Source organism: Erinaceus europaeus, chromosome 7 (genome assembly GCF_950295315.1).
Source record: "Erinaceus europaeus chromosome 7, mEriEur2.1, whole genome shotgun sequence".
Lineage (NCBI taxonomy): Eukaryota > Metazoa > Chordata > Mammalia > Eulipotyphla > Erinaceidae > Erinaceus > Erinaceus europaeus.
The window spans coordinates 40,108,795-40,130,700 of record NC_080168.1 but is presented as its reverse complement, the minus strand read 5'-3'; the positions used below and the strand labels follow the sequence as shown (position 1 = coordinate 40,130,700).

The window sequence follows — 21,906 nt, the reverse complement described above, 5'->3', positions numbered from 1 at the left end:
GCCACAGACAAAGCCATTGAATAGAAAGAGGAATGTTTCAGCCGTATGATCATATACAGGGGTCTCTTTAGGTGCATAGGTGTATTTATCCAACAACTTTGCCTTTTTTATTTGGTTTAGAAGAAAACCCACCTGTCTCCCAGTCCCCAGAAGAAAGGGGACTTGAAAATGGCTTCCAGTGCAAGGAATTCACAAAAGCTGTTCTCTGTACTATTGTCTTATAAACCAAGTGGTATTTTCCATGAAAGGCTTTCTAGTTTGAGATACCTTGAAGTGAGTCCTTTATCAAATTAGTCACTCTAGTTTATGTGTAAAAATTTTATCTATGATAGACACAGAGTTCACCCTTTGAGAAATCAAATTATCCTTTCACCTTTATTCAGCTCAGTCTGACTCATTCTCTATCTTCCAGAAATTTCCATTTTTGCTGGGTTTGTATTAGTTTTTTAGGCATTTCTCATCTTTGCTAGCATCTGTCAGAGGAGGTAGGAGAACTTCCCAGAGCTCTTAAGTTCAGGTGCTCACATTTGGTTTAGCTCAGAGGTCATGGTTGCTGAGTGGGTGTGTTAAAGAAGGGAAGGACAAGGACTCCCTCCTCAAGGTGCTTCTTTGAGCAGCTTTGGAGGCAGTGTGTGTGCATAGTATTCAAGTAGCCAAACAGGTCATATAGTATAAATATAGGTGTATAAGTATAGTATAAGGTAGGCACAGAGGGTGATGGGACAGACCCAGAGTTGGCATTTGGAAACAGGAAAGGTCACACGGGTCAGAGACTTGGGGCAAGTTTTCAAAAAGAAGGACACACACAAGATCCTCAAAGGTTGAAAAGGCCATCTGTCTGCTTGTTTACCAAGCACTGCTCAGCAATGGTTTCTGGTGGTGCAGGGGGATTCAGTCTGGGACTTTGGAGCCTTAAGCATGTGTGTCTCTTTGTATAACTACTATGCTATCTCTCCAACCATGAAAATCATCTGTTTTGTTAGGAAAGGAACAGATTATTGTCCTCCCTGGACCCTGCTCCCCTACAACCTCTGTTTAGGGCACACACACATATGGTACCTTACAGGCATTGTAGTAATGCCGCTTCCCTCAGAGACTCCCTTAAAATCAGCTTAGGCACAGACTCTTCCAAAACATGACACCCTTTCCTTTTCTTTTTAATGATATATTCTTGAAATATTTATTTACTTTAATGAGATATATACAGAGAGAAAGACACAGAAGGAAAGACTGCACTGCCCAGCTCTGGCTTATGGTGGTGTCAGGAACTGAACCTAGGACCTCAGAGGCTCAGGTATGAGAGTCTTTTATGTAACCATTATGCTGTCTCCCCAACCCCACCCTTTCCTTTTGACTTTACTCCTAAAGTACGTTGAATAAGCCATTTTGGTACTGATAAAAGTTATTTTGGAGGAGCATGTGGTTAATAAGCTCACATATTACCAAGCATAAGGACCTGGGTTCAAACCCCTACTTCCTACCTACAAGGAAAGTTTCATGAGCAGTAGAGTAGTTCTGCAGATGTCTGTCTTTCTCTCCTTCTTTCTGTCTCCCTGTCCTCAATTCTCTCTGTCCTATCTAGTAAAAGTTAAGGGGAAAAAATAGCCAAGGGGAATGGTGGATTCATAGTGGTGGCACTGAGCCACAGCGATCACCCTGGTGGCAATAAAAGAAACAAGTAAATAAATAAAAATTAAACAGATAAAACGAAAAGGAAAAATGGCCACAAGGAGCAGTGGATTCATTGAGCAGTCACTGACCCCCAGCAATAGCCACCTGGATTATTGCTGGAGCTCAGTGACTGCACAATGAATCCACTGCTCCCTGTGAACATTTTTTTCCTTTTACTTTCTTTTGATAGATGCAGAGAAATTGAGAGGGAATGGCAAGTAGAGAGGAAAAGAGACACCTTCAGCACAGTTTCACCACTTGTAAACATTCTCCCCCTGCAGGTGGGAAGTGTGGGCTTGGACATGGGTCCTTGTTCCTGATAATGGTTTACTCTACAGAGCCTCCTGATAAAAGGTTTTAGAAAACTACCAACATGTTAGTGCCATGTCTCATTGAGATGCTGTTACTGGAAGGAGCCAGTTTTTTTTTTTTTTAAAATTTATTCCCTTTTGTTACCCTTGTTTTATTGTTGTAGTTATTGATGTTGGCGTTGTTGGATAGGACAGAGAGAAATGGAGAGAGGAGGGGAAGACAGAGGGGGAGAGAAAGACAGACACCTGCAGGCCTGCTTCACCACTTGTGAAGTGACTCCCCTGCAAATGGGGAGAAGGGGCTCAAACCAGGATCTTTACACTGGTCCTTGCGCTTTGTGCCACGTGCGCTTAACCCGCTGCACTACCTCCCGACTCCCAGAGCCAGTTTGTTTTTCAGGCTAATGCCTGCATGTTTCCTCTTAAACTTATACAGCCATATACAGTTTATTCTGCTTTATTCTAAACTATGCAACATTAATAACCTGTGACCTCAGCAGCTAGAAAGAAAAAATTACAAAGCCTTTTGCCTCAATGGTGCTACGTGGGATCTGAAGGGGGTGAGTGTAAAACTTGTTCTTCCCTTGAGACTTGAATTTAAAGGACTGATTTACAGTTTCAAGGAAAGAGATGTACATTGGATACAGGTGCACCCCACCGTCCACATTTCCTCACTACCTCCTGTCATTTAGTCATCCAAGTGTCCAGCATTGGGGTGCCCCCTGGTGGGTAGTGAAGGTACTTACCCTTTTTACCACTTTAAAAATTCCCTTTCAGGAGTCAAAGGGTAGTGCAATGGGTTAAGTTCAGGTGGCGCAAAACACAAGGTCCTGCGTGAGGATCCCAATTTGAGCCCCTGGCTCCCCACCTGCAGGGGAGTTGCTTTACAGGTGGTGAAGCAGGTCTGCAGGTGTCTATCTTTCTCTCCCCCTCTCTGTCTTCCCCTCCTCTCTCCATTTCTGTCTGTCCTGTCCAACAATGAGGATATCAATAACAACAACAATAGCTATAACAATAAAACAACCAGGGCAACAAAAGGAAATAAATAAATTTTTTTAAAAAAAAAAACTTCCCTGGGAGTATGGATCGGCCTGTCAATGCCCATGTTCAGTGGGGGAGCAATTGGAGAAGCCAGACCTTCAACCTTCTGCATCCCACAATGATCCTGGGTCCATACTACCAGAGGGTTAAAGAATAGGAAAACTATCAGGGGAGGGGATGGGATACAGAGTTCTGGTAGTGGGAACTGTGTGAAGCTGTACCTCTCTTATCCTATGGTTTTGTCAATGTTTACTATTTTTAAATAAAAAAATTTTTTTAAAAACTTCCTTTCACTTTTCCATTTACTATTCTACAGTTGCAGTTGTATTCAGAGGCCAGCGTAGCCCTTCTAAAACTAAATAACCCCAAAGACTTCCAAGAATTGAACAAGCAGACCAAAAAGAACATGACCATTGATGGGAAAGAACTGACCATAAATCCTGCATATTTACTATGGGACCTAAGTGCCATTATTAGCCAGGTAAGAAATGCAGGGATTCTTCTAAAAACCAAATCAAAAGAGTGTGGATTGTTAAATGATTTACAAATCACTTTGTTAGAAAATGGAAAAAGATTGTTAGGAAAGTTGGAATTTTCTTAATCATTCCATTGGTTAATCATTGCCTAATCATTCCATTGGTGTAGTTACTGTGGGGTTGTGGCGGGGTTTGGCGGGGTGGAGTGGGGTGGGGGCTGCTGAGTGGCAGCTCAGTGACTAGAGCTCAGGATCAGTATACATGAGGCTCTGGGTTTGATACCTCAGACCATGTATGCCAAAGTGAGATGATTTTCTGACCCGATGAAATCAATGGATAAGTCTTTTGTTAAAAACTGCTTTATTGGGGGATGGGCAGTATTAGCGCACATGGTGCAAAGCGCAAGGTCCGGTCCGAGCCCCCAGTTCCCCAGCTCCAGGGGGGGTCACTTCACAGGCGGTGAAACAGGTCTGCAGGTATCTATCTTTCTCTCCCCCTCTCTCTCTTCTCCTCTCTCCATTTCTGTCTGTCCTATCCAACAACAATGGCAGCAATAACAACAATAATAATAACAATAATGATGATAAACAAGGGCAACAACAACAACAAGAACTATTTATTTAGGTATTGATATAAGATAAAGAGGGAGGGAGATAGAACCAGAGCATCACTGTGGCACATGGAACTCGGGACTTAATGCTCTAAGTCCAGAGTTTTACTCATTGTGCTATAAATCTTTTTTTCTTTTGTATTTGTTTTTATTTTATTTTTTATTAGTTATTTAGAAAATTATAAGATAGCAGGGGTATAATTCCACACCATTCCTACCACTAGAGTTCTGTGTCCCCATCCTTCTCCAGTGGAAATTTCAATAATTCTCTCAAGGTCACAGATATGGGCTGCTTATATGTCTAAACCTGTGTATCTTAATCTGTATTTTTTTTTGTCCATTTTTACTCTAGTAATAATAAAAAAAATTATCTTGACCAGGAAATAGACCCATGAACCTTTTCTTAAAAATGCATCAAATAAATATATGTTCATGTTACTATGGTTTTAAATAAGCTGAGTCTTGCAAATTTTAGTAATATATAAAAAGTGGGCTCAGTCTTTACTAGGACAGAAAAGAGAAAAATGTATGACTTGATGGCTCTTTTACATCCTCACACCCCAAGTGTTGTTTTTTTTCTGTTTTTTTTTTTTTTTTTTTCAGTCCAAGCAGGATGAAGATGTTTCTGCCAGCTGCTTTGAAGATAATGAAGAGCTGAGATACTCTTTGCGGTCAATTGAGAGGCATGCCCCATGGGTTCGAAATATTTTTATCGTCACCAATGGGCAGATTCCATCCTGGTTGAACCTCGATAATCCTCGAGTGACGATAGTAACACGCCAGGTACATGACTCTGTATTCTTTCCCCTTGCCCTATCTCTCTCCATTTCCACCTTCTTTTGTTTCTTGCATTCACTTCTGTTCCTTCTCAAAACAAAACTGCTGTCATCTACAGTCTTTTTTGTTGTTGTTGTTAAAATGACATTTTTCGAAACCTGAGCCACCTGCCTACCTTTAGTTCACCAGCTATTGAAAGTCACATTCATCGAATTAAAGGACTGTCCCAGAAGTTCATTTACCTGAATAATGATGTCATGTTTGGGAAGGATGTCTGGCCAGATGATTTTTTCAGTCATTCCAAAGGTCAGAAGGTGAGTAAGTACGTAAGAGAAAGGGATACCTAACTCAGAAGATATTTAGACATTAGAAACAGGAAATTAGTCATATGTACTAATATAGTCAGATTTAAGTCAGTAAGTGTAGTTTTTTTTTTTTAAAGCAATGTTTAACTTTAAAGTATCCACATGACTCATTTTGAAAGCAGTGGAGTTCATTTAGAATGCTGTTCTGATTCATTTGTCTTAAGGATTTTAGCATGAAGTTAAGGAACGTGGGAGATCACCTCTTCTATTTATTTATTTAAGGTTTATTTCATTATTTATTCATGACTGACGAAGGAGAGAGAGAGAGAAACATGCATGGGAATGCCAGTACATCACTCTTGGCACATGTGATGCTGGGTATTGAACTCAGGACCTCATGCTTGAAAATTCAACAGTTTTATTTATTTACCAGAGCACTGCTCAGTTTGGGTTTATGGTGGTATGGGGGTTTAAACCTGGGACTTTGGAGCCTCAGGCATGAGAATCTCTTTGCAGAAAACCATTATGCTACCTACCTCACCTGTGAATCCAACACTTTCTAATGCACTGCTTCTGGAAATGCCACCTGCTTCTTTTCTTAGCCCTGAGACAAGACCCTCAGGAGTGACTACCATTGTCATAAAGTAGTGACGTGTTGTAGTAGGCTCTCTGCTCACTTTGACACACCTCTGTACTCCCATTTCGATCTGACATGTTGGCTATTGTGTTCCATAGTAGTATAGAAAGCCACATTGTTCCCATATGCTGAGGCTTGCCTACTTTCCCATTTAATGGAAGGACTAAAATGTGCTCCATAAGAACCAGCAGGACTGTGAAAGCCACTGGGGGTATAGGCCACCTTAAAGTAAAGCATGCCATGATAAATTCTTGAGGTTTATTAAAGGGAAATAAAAAAGTCTTATTTTGAAAGTAATTATTGCCAGAAACCTGAACCCATTTTGTTCTCCCCCTGGTTTTCTTGTAGGTCTATTTGACATGGCCTGTGCCAAACTGTGCTGAGGGATGCCCGGGCTCCTGGATTAAAGATGGTTATTGTGATAAGGCCTGTAATAATTCAGCCTGTGACTGGGATGGGGGTGACTGCACAGGTGAGGATGGGCTCATATGTAGTCTGCTCACGTTTACAGGATGTTTTCTTTCTTTTTTGCCACAGCACCGGTCAGTTCTGGTTTATGGTGGTGGTAGAGATTGAACCTGGGATCTTAGACCCTCGGGTATGAAGGTCAGAACCACCATGCCATCTCTCTAGCCCTCACAGGCTGTTTTTGTTTCAGGTTGCTATTGAACACACATAGTGCTACTGAGCCATTCTCAGTGTATTAAAGCAGCCAGTAATCCTCAGGCTCTTTAGAGGTGACTACTAGTGTCTCCCTGTGGCCCAGTTTATTTTGATTATCCAGCGAGGTCATTTCCCCCTGATTTGAAAATGCATTTTTTTATTATTTAAATTTGGAAGTGAAGAATACCTTTATTATTATTTAACTTTAAAAACTCATTTGTTAAGTGACAGAGAGAGACACACAGCAACACCTCTTTGCCCATTTGCTTTACTGGGGGATTGAAATCTGGGCCTCAAGTGTGCAAAGTATGCTCTCTGCCCACTGAGCTACATCCCTAGCCCAAGAATCCTCTTAATTCAGTAACAAGAATAACTGATTGAAAAAAAGAAAAAGATTTACTTATTAATGAGAAAGGTTGGGAGGGATGGCAGAGCATCACTCTGGCACATATGATGCCAGGATCAACTTCAGGGCCTCATGCTTGAGAATTCGATGCTTTATTCACTGCACCACCTCTGGTGGTTTGGGCAATAGACTACCACAGAGTAGTGAGGAACAAAAGAGAGGCAGAAGAAATAACTATCAGACTCTCTCCTCCCTTCCAGGCATGCTTGTATTTGGACTTGTTGATTAGAAATGAACCTTCACAGGTATTGATTGCTCCTCAGTTTAGCGGTCACTTCAACTTATAAGGCACTAGCCACTTAAAATGTTTTTTTACTCAAGAAAAAGAGAGCACAAACACAGATAATTACCATCTGTGTATTTCATGTGGGGAAACAGATTCAGGAAAGACTTGAAGTAAAACCTCAAGTCATGTGTCTCAGATGTGTCAGAGGTACTAGTGAAAACTACAGCAGATGCAAGACGTTAGTACAGACATGCAGAGGGATGGATCCAGGTTGCTCAACCCCTCCTAGAATACTGGCATTTGAAAACCAGGCGAGTTCCTGTGTTAGGACATGTTTTGGGCAGTTCTGACAGTTTTTGGAATGATGTCTTCATGTTTCCTTACTGCTCTACATTTATCTGCATGCAAGATCTGTGCAGCAGATCCTGGACTCCTGTTCCCTACAATGTTATTTTTGTTAATACTATGGGGTGGGTGGAGAGGGAGGGCAGCTCAAATGATGTTGAACACAAGGGTGTTATCCCAGACCCTGTTTTCATTGCACATCATCTCATTAAAGCTGTGATTTCCAAGGACTCATTCACAACTTAAGTACCAGTGCCTGGTCATTTCAGACTGCCTACTGTGAAGTGATAAGCCTCCACCACCCCCTTTTTTTTTTTTTTTCACTGAAATCCTTCCATCAGTCTTGAGAACATTTATGGAATAAGGCATTGTATTTCTCAGATCACAGCCTGCTTTTGTTTCCTGCCCCAACCCTCACCCCTACAGGCAACGGCGGAGGAAGCCGCTATGCCGGTGGTGCTGGGGGCACCGGAAGTCTTGCGCTTGGACAGCCCTGGCAGTTTGGTGCAGGACTCAGTGGTGTCTCCTACTGTAACCAGGGATGTGCAAACTCCTGGCTGGCCGACAAGTTCTGTGACCAAGCCTGCAGTGTCTTGTCCTGTGGGTTTGATGCTGGCGATTGTGGGCAAGGTATACTTGTTGCTGTAAAAACATTTAGGGTAAAGGGCCAAAAACTTTGACAAGTAGAGGGGGGTTTGGATAGTGATGGTTATTTAATTACTCTCAGGATATCCCATACCCAGCACTGCACCTAAACTAGTTATGTATGAAGAGTAAAAGAGCACAGATATTTAGAAAATAGTAGCTATTTATTATTTAATTAGCTATGTGGGGGGGAGGGAGAGTTTTTATTTATTTATTTTTTATTATTTAATTAGCTATGCGGGGGGGGGGGAAGGGAGGGGAGCTGCCTGAGCAGAGGCAGCTGGTTGGCTACTTAGAAAGAAAAAAGGCCAGAGGTTTCAGAAGGGAATAGACTTAGAATGAATGATACCCCCTGGTGGGACAGGAATCTTGGTAAAGAAAGAATTTCAGCAGGGGAGCCTGCTAGGAGCTGGTCCCCAGGGACTGGTTATGGGGGGTGGGAAAGGGGAGTTGGTGCGCTTTGGGAATAATAATTTTAAAAAAATTTTTTCCCTTTATTTTTACTCTATTTTTTAACCCAAATTAAATTATAGTCACCTCCTTGGTGTCACCACTAGGACCCCTTATTGACTGGCCTACTAAAGGCAGAAAATCTTACCATTTTCAGTTGATGTGGTCGGAGCTCAAGCCACTAGCAGCTTCTCAGTCCGCCATCTTCCGGGAACCTCCTATTTTGCACTAGTTTATGGATACTTGTGAACATATGCTCTCTCTCACAGAACCTTGTCTAGATCTAGGTTTTGGCACTTTGTTTGAAAGTGATCCACCTGGGATGGAATTAGAGACTACTATGAAAGGAAAGGGCTCAGCTGAGTAATGAAGCTGAAGGGTTGTCATTCCACACCTGAAGTCTCTGGACATAGTCTGAGCTGAAGCATGTTGAGGTGGCAATCGTTGCATTGATTAGGTTGCGATTGGCAGATGCAATATTATTTGATATGGATTGGGAAAGGCATGCCGGAAAGTGGGCCGTATCCTAAGGTTCCAGGACTGGGGGAAATATAGGCTCTATAATGGAGATGTGAGGTTCCTGCTGTCTTAAGGTTCAAAAAGACAGTGGATAGTTAATGTTATCATCACATTATTTGGTAATTGGGTTAACTTTGAAAAGTCCTTTTGTTAGGGTTTGCTGTATAGTACCCAGTATCTTTATAAAACAAGATAGCAAGAATGCTTTCTTTTTTAACTGTGACACTGCCAAGCAATGAACTATGCAATATTTTGAGTAGCTTTCTTGGCCCAATTTTCTATTCTGTTTGATTTAATATAATTTTATTTCATTCCTTATCTTTTCTTTTTTTCAATTGATTTAATAATGATCGACAAGACCATAGGATAAGAGGGGTATAATTCCACAGAATTCCCACTACCAGAGTTCCATATTCCATCCCCTCTATTGGAAGCTTTCCTATTCTTTATCCCTCTGGGAGTATGGACCCAGGATCATTATGGGGTGCAGAAGCTGGAAGGTCTGGCTTCTATTATTGTTACCCTGCTGGACATGAGTGTTGGCAGGTAGATCTATACTCTCAGCCTGTTTATATCTTTCCTAGTGGGGCAGGGCTCTGGTGAGGTTCCAGGACACAGTGGTGAGATTATCCACCCAGGGAAATCAGGTTGGCATCACAGGAACATTTGCAACTCGGTAGCTGAAAAGTGGTAAGCTATAAAGCAGAACAAATTGTTTAATAACCAAGAACCTATAGGTAAGAATAGCAGGTGAGATTTGGGGTCTCCATTTTGGAAAAACTAGGAAGTCTATTTTAGGTATATTCCAAGTATTTACCTGAGCCTGACAGGTAGCATGCAGGTGGGCTAAAGGTGCTGTCAGAGTTGGAAATAGGACTAGAGATCTGGATGAGAGCAGAAAGTAGCTCCCAGATATGGGGAAAGTATACAAATATTGTAAAAAACTGTAAACCCCATCAATCTGATCTGAGGCCCATATTCAGCACAGGAGTCTGTGAAACCTCTGCATCCCTGTAGGTCTGAGCTTGCATTCTGTGGTCATAGCTAGCAACGTCCTAGACTGCACTTATTTCAGGACCCATTTTCCTCCAGTGGCAGAGTATTTTGACCCAGTCTCCCTGTACAGAGTGGGACAGTCCCCACCACTGATGTTCCAGTTTGAAGGCAAGGTCCTGTAGGGGACTACAAGAGAGTCCATGATGCTGTTCCTGATGGAGATGACCAGTGATGGTGGAGAGAGAGAGCTGTTAGAGGTCTAGGCCCATCATGTCTATGTGGGAATCCCAGGATTCCCTGACCAGGGCCCCGGATGAGGGGTGGCCTGGTAGTGACCAAAAGAGCCTTTCTTTCTCCCTCTCTCTCTCTCTCTCATAATAAACTAAATCATTTTTTAAAATAAAGAAGCATGCAATAAAAACATATTAAAGTTTATGTGAAAAATGAAGATAAAAAATAAGTGGAAAGTAAATAAAGACATTAGAAATATAATTTAAGAGCTCCAGTGGCGCAATCGGTTAGCGCGCGGTACTTATACAGAAATATAATTTAATCAGACATAAAAGTGGGACTGTTTAAGTAGATATAGAAATTAAATAATGCTGTTTCTGAGTTTCCTGGCCATCAGAGCAATGATAAGAAGAAAGATTAATGCTTCTCACATATTTTCCCATCTGCTATATACTAGAACTTAAGATTGATGGGGTTCATACACTGAAACAGCACACCAGAAGTGAAAAGCCACTGTGTGCTTAAGAATTCACTGTGTGCATAAGAATTCATAGAAATGGGGCTTCCGGGAGGCATAACTATGGAATAACTGGGATCAAATTCACCTCTCCTCCCAAAACAACAAATAAATACAAGAGACCCAACTGAAGTCATAATCTACAGCTAAAAGTTCTGCAGCCTCAGGTGGGTGCTCAAGTGTGATTGAGGTGAAAGGGGGGATGGGTTGAAGAACAGCGCAGTCAGATCAGAGCTCTGGGTGGTGCGGGCATTGAGCTGCATGTGCCATTTGGGCAATTTCACTTTAAGTGCAGCAAGCAAGTAACGTTGTTCCTAGTGTAGAAAGGAAAGAGACTGGGGCTGGGGCCAGGCGGTGGCACACCTGGTTGAGCACACATGTTACAATGTGCAAAGACTTAAGTTCGAGCCCCTGCTCCCCACCTGCAGGGGGAAAGCTTCACGAGTAATGAAGCAATGCTGCAGGTATCTCTCTGTCTCTCTTCCTCTCAATCCCCACCTCCTTCCCTCTCGATTTCTGGCTGTCTCTATCCAATAAATAAATAAGGATAATTTAAAAATTAAAAAAGAAAAAAGAAAAGAGACAGGGGATTAAAACCTCTCAGTTTTTGACTGGGGCAAGGGGACAGGGTAGCCTTCTACATAAACAAGAGATACCTAGAGATCACAAAAGCACCACCTGATGGCCATCAATAACCAGCACACAAAAAAATCTGCAAGCAGAGAAACAGAACTAAACAGCCAACCATGCTGTATCAGCCAGACAGAAACAGAGAAAATCCAAGGAATTACAGATTTAGAGAGACTCTCAGAGACAGACTACAGAAAGCTCATTATGAGGACTCTCCAAGAAATTATGCAAGAAGTAAAAGAGCATGTTACTATGGAATTAAGACACCCTACAGTGGGGGGCTGGAGGTTTAATCCCAGGTCCTCACATACGGTAACATACATGTGTACTCTACTGGCTGTGCTACCACCTAGCCCCATATTTTAAATTTTTACTCATGTACAGATTTTTCTCATATGTATTTTTTACTTCAAATAGCTCTAAAAGATTTATCAAGCCAGAGAGACAAAATCACACTGATGACCTGTGAAATGACTCAGAGGTAGAACATAGTATTTGCATGCATTAGGTCCAGAGTTAGATTCCTGGCACCGCACCAGATATGCAAGAGTGGTGCTCTGGTTTCTTTCTCGTTAAAATAAATAAATAAATAAATAAATAAATAAAATTTTAAGTGTATCATGAATAAATATATTTTTAATTATCAGACATTGGATAAAAGTAGCAAAGAGGGAGTGCAGCGGGTTAAGAACACATGGCGCAAACCGCAAGGACCAGCGTAAGGATCCCAGTTCGAGCCCCGGCTCCCCACCTGCAGGGGAGTCGCTTCACAGGCAGTGAAGCAGATCTGCAGGTATCTATCTTTCTCTCCCCCTCTCTGTCTTCCTCTCCTTTCTCCATTTCTTTCTGTCCTATCCAACAACAATGACATCAACAACAATAATAACTACAACAATGAAAACAACAGGGTGACGAAAAGGAAATAAATAAATAAATATTTAAAAAATTAAAATGTATTCATTTAAAATTCTGTGGATTTAAAACTTTTATTCATGTCACCACATTGTCCTACAAGGAATGTACTAATGCACACTCCCATCAACAGAAGCAAAAAGTAAGTGGTTATTTTAGAAAATAATGGATAATAGAACTAGGGAGATAGCATAATGGTTATGCAATAAGACTTTCAAGCCTGAGGCATCAAAAGTCCCAGGTTCAACCCCCCCTCCCTATGCCACCATAAGGCAGAGCTGAGTAGTGCTCTGGTGAAAAGAAGACAACTTTGGCTAATAACACTGAATAAACTTGAAAATCTGGTATTAGCACAGGTAGAGAAGCTATTTTTTTTTATTTTATTTATAAAAAGGAAACACTGACAAAAACAGAGGATAAGAGGGGTACAACTCCACATAATTCCCATCACAAGAACTCCGTATCCCGCCCCCCCTCCCTTGATAGCTTTCCTGTTCTTTATCCCTCTGGGAGTATGGACCCAGGGCCATTGTGGGATGCAGAAGGTTGAAGGTCTGGCTTCTTTTTAATTTTTTTATAGAATTGAGATATTGATAAGACCATAGGATATATGGTCTTAGAAGAGGGGTATGATTCCACACAATTCCCATCACCATAACTCCCTATCCCATCTTCCCCCCCACCTCACCCCCTTTGATGGCTCTCCAGTTCTTTATCCCTCTGAGAGTATGGATCCAGGGCCATTATGGGGTGCAGAAGGTGGAAGGTCTGGCTTCTGTAATTGCTTCCCCACTGAACATGGGCATTGACAGGTCGATCCATACTCCCAGCCCGCCGAGAAGCTATTTTAATTCATACTTAAGACAATCCTTATAGTTCAGGGATGAAATTCAGTGGTAGAGTGCAGGCCTTGCATGTGTGAGTCCTGATGTCTCTATCTGAAAAAGTTAGGCTTGGGAGAGTAAAACCCTGGAGACAAAAAGAAGTATAACCTGGTGAGGGAAACAACATAATGGTTATATGAAAAGACTGTTATACCTGAGGCTTCAAGTTCCCAGGTTCAATCCCCTCACTCTGCCAATACCATAAATGAGAGCTGAGCAATGCTCTGGTTATAAATTAGCAAATAAATAAATTTAAATTTATTTAAATTAAATAAAATGACTTTTTATTTAAAATTATTTAAAATTAAATATATGACTTTTAAAAAAAGAAGTATAACTTAAGGGCTGGATAGGTAGCATAATGGTTAAGCAAATTAACTTTATGTCTGAGGCATCTGTGGTGTCAATCCCCAGCACCATAGTAATCCAGAGGTTAGCAGTGCTTTGGTAATAAATAAATATATCATTTAAAATTTTACTTGATATTTGGAGAATTTAAATACTATGATGAAACTGCCTTCTCAGAAAGATAAGAAAAAGTTGTTTAGAGACTATTTAAATTCCTATGCCTACAGAATTACTAAGAACAAAGAGTATTTTGGGGAGACTAGCCACATGGGGCAAAGGTCTTTAAAATTACAGTATACATGCTCTGATCCTTGTTATTGTCATTAAAAATTTTAATAAACTTTTGTCATTCTTTTGGCTGCCCAGCATCTGAACTGCTTCCTATGTTTGGGGAATTCTTGACCTCCTGAGGCTTGATAGGTTGCAGAAACTAGTCTCCCAGTAAAAGTTGCACATTCCATACAAACACGTTTCTCATTTTCATTGCTGCCAAGCAATGGGCCAAGACTCAGCCAATCAGAAATCCCCTTTCTAGGATCTGACTGGGGATCTGGTGACTGACAGAGCAGGGGTGGTAGACTCCTGGCTCCATAAAGGCAAGACTATCTCTGGGAACAGTGGTGTTGCAATACTAGCTCTGCTTAGTGATATATGAGATAACACAAATTGAGACATGGACTAGTAACAGTGGCAGTGGTGGGCTCACTTATCCAGATATTTTGAGTTTTGGGGCATTATATCCTCCATCTTTCTCAGAAATATTATTTTTGGAGCCTAGTGCTAGTGCACACATTACGGTATACAAGGACCCAGGTTCAAGCCCCTGGTCTCTTGGTGAAGCAGTGTTGCAAGTTTCTCTTCCTCCCTCTCCCTCCCCCACCTTTTGCTACATCTCCCTTTCCCTCTCAATTTCTGTCTCTATGCAAAATAAATAATAATAATAATAAAAGAATATTCTTAGTCTAATGTCTTTCAATAAATTCCAGTGAGTGATTTAAACTAGGTTTCAGTTAACTACAGTCAAGAAACTTGTTTTGCTTGTTCAAAATTCAGAACCAGGAAGGTAGGGTGCTATTAAAATGTGGAGTTGACAATCTTAGATTTCTGAACTTTGCCTTAATTCCTATACAGAGCACCATGGGAATTCCAAGCATGGTGAGCTGGTGCTCTGGTATCTCTCCTAAGTCCCCAAACAAAAATTGAAAAACTTGAGCCCTAGAGATCGCTCCATGGTACTATTTGTATGTGAAGCCAAGTTCATCCCTGAAGTTGCATACAAATTGAATTCATAAAACTATAATCCAATACTGATAGAATTTTAACCTCATGATAGAAAGGTTCATGTTTGTTTCCCTTAACATCTAGGGAGATAGCATTATGTAAAAATGCTTTATGCCTGAGGCTCCAAAATCCCAGGTTCAATCCCCCACACAAGCCAGAGCTGAGCAGTGCTGATTATAAAAGGAAGAAAAAGATATCCTTAGCATTAGACATAAAGACTGTGGTATTCCTACCACAGTCATCATTGGGTAGCAGAAAGAACACAGAAAAGCAAGCATTTTAGCTGTTCTACAGTTTGTTTACTTCTTTATTTCTTTTTTTTTTTTAACATATATCCCCTTTTGTTGCCCTTGTTGTGTTATTGTTGTTGTTATTGATGCCGTCATTGGTAGACAGAACAGAGAGAAATGGAGAGAGGAGGGGAAGACAGGGGGAGAGAAAGACAGACACCTACAGACCTGCTTCACCACCTGTGAAGTGACCCCCCTGCAGGCGGGGAGCTGGGGCTCAAACAGTTTATTATTAACAATGATTCCATCTACTTCACACATTTGGCTCTTAGCAGAGGAGATACTTTTGGACAGGACTGTCCCATCAAATATTTCCTATTTCCTAGGAGTGGTTGGGACAACAAAATGGAATTCTTGGATAAATCAACATGAAGGACCACAAGTTCCATATTCAGAGACCAAAGGAGAAGCCTGTGATTTAAAGGAAGTGCTGACAGAATGTACCCTTGGGCGGCGGGGGGTGGGGGGGATGCCTAATTCTTGGTTACAGGACCCAATAAGGGGAAACTGACTATGGGATACACTGTAACAAGACAAATGTTGCTTCTCACAGCTCCTGTTCACAGAAGCGTTGAGCTGAACCTATCAGCTAGATCAAGGTAATGAGGTGGAATGGATGGTATACCTGGAAAAGAAGAACCATGAGGAAAGGTTAAAAAGTCTCTCTTCCCTGTCCTTGTGTAGTGGCAGGAACTTTAAAACAGGGCGTTGCTACCTGAAGTTTGTCCTTTTTTAATAGATTATTTTATTTTATTACTTTTATTTGTTTATTGGATAGAGACATCCAGAAGTATAGAGGAAAGGGGAGACAGAGGGGAAGAAATAGACAACTGCAGCACTGCTTCACCACTTGCAAAGCTTTCCCCCTGCAGGATGGAGTTTGTCTTTAAGCAGCTTATATAAAGCATGTCATCATAAAGAAAAGGTAGGCTTATGAAAATGAGCTTTGGTCAGCACTTTTTTTTTTTTGTAAAAGGCAGAACCCAGACTTCTGCCTAAGAGGAATCAACTGTAAGAGTTGGGTGGTCTGGGAGATGGCACAGTGGATTAAAACATTGGACTCTTAAGCATGAGATCCCGAGTTCAATCCCTAGCAGCACATGTATCAAAGTGACATTCGATTCTTTCCATTTATTCTCCTATCTTTCTAATTAATAAATAAAACCTTTAAAAAAAATCAATAGGAATTGGGTTGGCGCATGACCTGAAGGGGTGACTCAATGAATAAAGCACTGGAGATCTTTAGTTTAATCCCTGGCATTTTATGTGTCAAGAGATATTCTAGTTCTCGATTTCTCCTCCTTGCTCTCAAGGAAATAAATACCTCTTTAAAAAAAAAAAGTTAGAGTGGGGGTATGAAATGGGTCATCAAGTAGGAATCATACTTTATTATGTGTGAGGCACTTGGTTCCATCCCTGGCACCAACTGATAGTGCCAAAAATGGAACCAGGGTAGCTCCATGGTGGTGGACCAGTATTGTGGTTTCTCTCCTCTGTATTCTTTTACTTTTTTATGATTTATTTTATTTACTAAAAAGAGGAGAGAGAGAGAGAACTGGAGCATCACTCTGGGTAGGTTCAAACTTGAGACTTCATACTTGAGAGTCCAACACTTCATCCCTTGTACCATGTCCCAGGCTATCTCTGCCAAGCCCCCCTGCATAACCCTTCTATTAAAATAAAGGGAGCTATCATAATGGTTGTTCAAAAAGACTTTCATGTCTGAGGCTCTGAACTCCCAGGTTTGATCCCCAAGCTCTGAACTCCCAGGTTTGATCCCCAAGCACCACCAGTCAGAGATGAGCAGTGCTCTGGTGTAAAAAAATAAATAAATAAAGAGAAAGTCAGAGATAGCTAATAGATTTGGGGACAATTAGGATGATCCCCTCAAACTGGTATTAGGAAGGGAATAGGGAGAGAAATAAAATACTGATACAAAATTTTAAACTTTTTTATTGGATTAACATTGATTTGCAACATGATATATTTTAGGTGTGCAGCAATGTATTTCAATATCTATATATATATACATATATATTACATTATGACCATCACTAAAGTCTAGTTTCCATCCACCACCATAACTGACTCCCTTTATCTTTCACTGACTCCATAAAACCTGTCTCTACTGGTAACCACCAATCTGTTGTGTGAATCTAAGATATTGCATTCTATTGTGTATATACAGCTGTTTAATGATAAGGATTCCTGCCTGTGAAATGCACTGTTAGGCAATTTCATAGTTGGGCAAATGTCAGGATGTAATTACACAAAGCTAGGTGGTATGAACTACACACCTGTGCTATGTCTTGTAGACTATGGGATTATATATGCATTAATAACATTAACTAAAATGTTATTAATCACTCATGAGCATCTAGATTGTTTCCATATTTTTTCTGTTATAAACAGGGCTGCAAAGAGCATAGGGGCGGGTTTCTTTTTGATTGGTGTCTTCATATGATTCAAATAAACAGCCAGAAATGAAATAGCTAGGTCTATGGCACTTCTATAATGGAGTAGGAAAACTACATTTTAATTTTAACACAGCAACCTCTCCACAACTGTCACTTTGGATTTTCTCAACTATCTACTTTGTCCTAATAACCCTCTCCATGGCCTTTACTTTGAGTTTTCCTGTGTTCTTTCTTTTTTGTTTAAATTTATTTCTTTATTGGGGAGTTAATGTTTTACATTCAACAGTAAATACAATAGTTTGTACATGCATAAAATTCCCCAGTTTCCCATTTAACAATACAACCCCTAATCAGTTGTCGTGACTAGGAAGATTATGTTTTCACCAATAACATGAGTGTCTGGTAAAGTGTGGTAAATGAGCTAGTTGCAGAGGAAAGGCAGGAGAGGCTCTTGAGGGAGAGGGCTCTCATGTCTGGAATTAAGACTTTCAAACAAGTCCCAACACTCACTGGGATAGCACTGGAAGAGACCATAGATGGTGGAGCAGTGTGATATTTTTTTTCTTTAAAATAAAAGAATTTTTAAAACAGCCCCAGGAAGGTCATTTAGTGGTAGCATAGTGCAAAAAAAAAAAAAAAAAAAAAAAGATTTTATAACTAAAAAATTATAATTTTTTAAAGATTTTATTTATTTATTAATGAAAGATAGAGAGAAAGATAGGAGGAGAGAAAGAACCATACATCACTCTGATACATGTGCTTCCAGGGATTGAACTCAGGACCTCCTGCTTAAGAGTCCAATGCTTTATCTACTGCACCATCTCCTGGACCACAAAAAAAATAATAATTCTATCCATTATTTTTATAACTATCAGAAAAAAATGCCCCAGCAGATTTGGTCAATAGGGTTACTACAACCCTGCAAGTGCAATATTTGCAAAATGTAATAAAGCAAAGCATAATAGAATGAGGTATGTCTGTACCATAAATTGAATGGCTCATAAACAATGAATTTCTCAGAGTTCTGGAGGCTAGGAAGTCCAGGACCAAAGTATAAGCAAATTTGGTGTCTGCTTCCTGGTTCAGAGGTTACCTTCTATGCACTGAGATGAGAAAAGTCTCTGTAATGGAATCACCTTCCTAAGGCCTCATGTCCTAGTGCACTGGGGATTAGGCTTCAACATTATCCAGTCTCAACTGAAACTCAACTTACTGTGAAAAGAGCCAATGTCAGGTTTGCCTCCATTCAATTACTCTGGCTCTAATTTCCTTAAAAGTCCCTGAAGAAGGAAATGCACCAGCAGGACACAAAGAAAAAGAGACAATACTGAATGCAATAAATTCAATATGGCATCCAGCAGGAGACTCTTGGTCTGCTGGCCAGGAGTTAAGATGGTTCAAGCAGTCTAGGTAATTTCTCTACATCATAATAAAGATGGCATATGTGTGTGTAGCTGCCAAGCAGGAAAAAACAAGGACTCTCAGGAGTCCTTGTAAAATGTGAAGGCTAAGCCATAGCTTTCAATTGGGATTCCTAAATCCTGGTTCTCTTTGGATATATTATTTGTTTTTATTTTGCCCTCTACTCTGCAAGCCTAGTCTCAGTTGGCTACTTCAAGGTATGAAGACTGTTCCGAAGTTGGGTAAGCAAGTTAGCAAGGCAAAAGCACCTCCCTGTGTCTGAGTGACAATTTAACAAGAAATGTTAGCTCCTGCATGTGCCCTAGGGAAGAGACAAATGTAAGGAAATGTAAGCATTTTTCCTATATTGTTTCTGTGGTGCCACAAGTTTATAGACTATGAGGTCTTAAGTACTGAAAAACATAGACAGCCACAGAAGCTTTTAAAACTATGACTGCATTTTAGCATGTGCATCATTGCAGTCTTTTTTTCCCCCTAAAATCAAATACAAGTTAGAATCATTATTTTTTGCCTGATAGAAAACAGTGTTTCTGTCTCTATATCTATTTATAGCAAGCATTTTTAATCTAGAAAATATTGCAGACTTTTCTTATAAGAACAAGAACATTTAGTTGTTCACTGGTAGAATTTATACTATTCAATAAAAATTAGCAAGAATGGAATTAGTTTTTTGTTTTTGCTGTTCAGTATTTGCCTTAAGAGAAATATCCTGGAATTTTTAGGGACTTCTGATGTCAGGAAATCCTAACAGGTATGCAAATATTTAGCAATGGGGACAAATTGACTCATGGTAACTGGCAGCTACACAATTATAATTTGCATTCCAATTACTTAAACTGAAATAGTCTTGATTGGGTTGAGCATACTGTGAGCAGAAGAACTCTTTGTCCAAGAAACAAGATGGAGAGAGTCTTTGGAGAATGGACTCACTGAACTGGTAAGTCAGCTTCCTCCTTATTTTGGTGATTTCCCCAGTTCTTCCGTAATTCCTCAGTGCTCTGGCCATTTTCTGGTAAGTCATGGTCTTCCTGTTGCCTTTTCTTTTCCCCCAAAGTTGGGCAAGTTTTTCCTTGTTTTTTGATACAAACTGAAAGATGCCTTTGCTCTTATCTACCCACTGAATGCAAGATGTCATCTCAGGATTACACAGGGATTCATAAAGATATTCAAACAGACGGAGTTTCTTCCGGCCTAAAATGGAGACAAACAGTATTAATCCTCCATCATGGCTGCACACTAAAACCATCTTCAGGAAGGGTTTGTTGAATGATTACAAATTGAAACTTGCATGGGAACAGGTCTTCCTCCTACACCCCCACCCCAGGTTTGTAGTTAGGACATCATTTGTACATTTATTAATGAGAAAGAGAACCAAAGCATTTTGATGTATATGTTGCTGAGGATCAAACTCAGGACCTCAATTTTTTTTTAAGTTTTTATTTATAAAATGGAAACACTGACAAGACCATAGGCTAAGAGGGGCACAGTTCCACACAATTCCCACCACCAGAGCTCCACCTGTTAGCTTTCCTATTCTTTAACCCTCTGGGAGCATGGACCTAGAGTGACTAGTGAATGCAGAAGGTGGAAGGTCTGGCTTCTGTAATTGCTTCCCCGCTGAACATGGGCATTGGTAGGCTGATCCATATACCCAGCCTGTCTCTCTCATTCCCTAGTGAGGTAGGGATCTGGGGAGGTGGGGCTCCAGGACACATTGGTGGGGTCATCTGCACAGGGAAGTCAGGTTGGCATCATGGTAGCATCTGGAACCTGGTGACTGAAAAAGAGTTAAGATAGAAAGCAGAGCAAATTGTTCATGACTAATCATGAACCTAAAGACAACAATATTGTGAATGGAGATATGGGGTCTCCACTTTGTAAAAAGCTAGTAGGTATATTTTAGGTATATTCCAAGGGGTCCATGACCCAACTAGCTTTTATCTGAGCCTGACATCCAATATGCACGTGACCTAAGCTATTGTCTGGGGGTATGGTGTCACAGTTGGAAAAAGGACCAGAGAGCTGGACTAGGAAAGAGAGTAGCTCCCAAATATTGGAAAAGTATATAAATATTGTTAGCTGTAAACCCCATCAATCTTATCTGAGGCCTATAGTCAGCACAGGAGTCTATGTAACCTCTGCATCCCTGTAGGTCTGAGCTCACATTCCATGGTCATGGCTAGGAACATTCCAGGCTGTGCCAATTTCAGGACCCATCAACCTCAGGTGATAAGCAGAGTATGCTACCCAACCTCCCTTCAGAGAATGGAACATTCCCTACCAATGTTGATTCATATTAAGGGCCAGGTCCTATAGGGGCCCACAGAGGGGTTCATTATGTTGTTGATGATGGAGATGAAATGGAATTGGCATATTGCACCAAAGTAAAAGACTCTGGGGTGGGTGGGTGGGGAGAATACAGGTCCATGAAGGATGATAGATGACATAGTGGGGGTTGTATTGTCCAATAAGAAACTGGGGAATGTTATGCATGAACAAACTATTGTATTTATTGTTGAATGTAAAATATTAATTCCCCAATAAAGAAATAAAAAAAGGAGAGATTCGACTTCTGGAGGCGGAGCTACGAGCAGCAGATCGCTTTCTCTCCTCTCCTCTCCTCTCCCGGATCAACTAGGAATACCAAAGGAGACCACCCGGACCGAAACAAGACAGGACTAGAATGACCACAAAAACCCAGTAAATCACCCGTGAGTACAAACACGCGTGGCTGGTGACAGAGAGAGGGGCCTAAGGAGAGACTAAGTGACTGCTAACAGTTCAACAGTTTGTCAGTGGAGACACCACCTCCAGTCTGCTCCACCAACAAGGGGACAGCTGAAGGGAGGAAAGGACTCCCCAGAGACTCACCAAGTGCAACTCTGAGTCTCCATTG

The 21,906-nt window shown here is 40.8% G+C and overlaps 2 protein-coding genes across 2 annotated transcripts in view; one reads left to right on the top strand and one right to left on the bottom strand.

The window, feature by feature from the left end:
• LOC132539336 (N-acetylglucosamine-1-phosphotransferase subunits alpha/beta-like) overlaps positions 1-8,148 on the top strand; it is a 47,190-nt gene extending 39,042 nt beyond the window's left edge. Inside the window, exons 7-11 of the mRNA XM_060193496.1 lie at positions 3,340-3,504; positions 4,713-4,892; positions 5,030-5,200; positions 6,177-6,300; positions 7,895-8,148. Of these exons, the coding sequence (XP_060049479.1) occupies positions 3,340-3,504; positions 4,713-4,892; positions 5,030-5,200; positions 6,177-6,300; positions 7,895-8,148 (894 nt within the window). The remainder of the gene's footprint in view (positions 1-3,339; positions 3,505-4,712; positions 4,893-5,029; positions 5,201-6,176; positions 6,301-7,894) is intronic.
• Positions 8,149-17,108: 8,960 nt separating this feature from the next.
• The window catches only part of SPIC (Spi-C transcription factor), a 30,706-nt gene continuing 25,908 nt past the window's right edge, over positions 17,109-21,906 (bottom strand). The window contains exon 6 of the mRNA XM_060194243.1: positions 17,109-20,201. Within this exon, the coding sequence (XP_060050226.1) occupies positions 19,774-20,201 (428 nt within the window). The 3' untranslated portion in view covers positions 17,109-19,773. The remainder of the gene's footprint in view (positions 20,202-21,906) is intronic.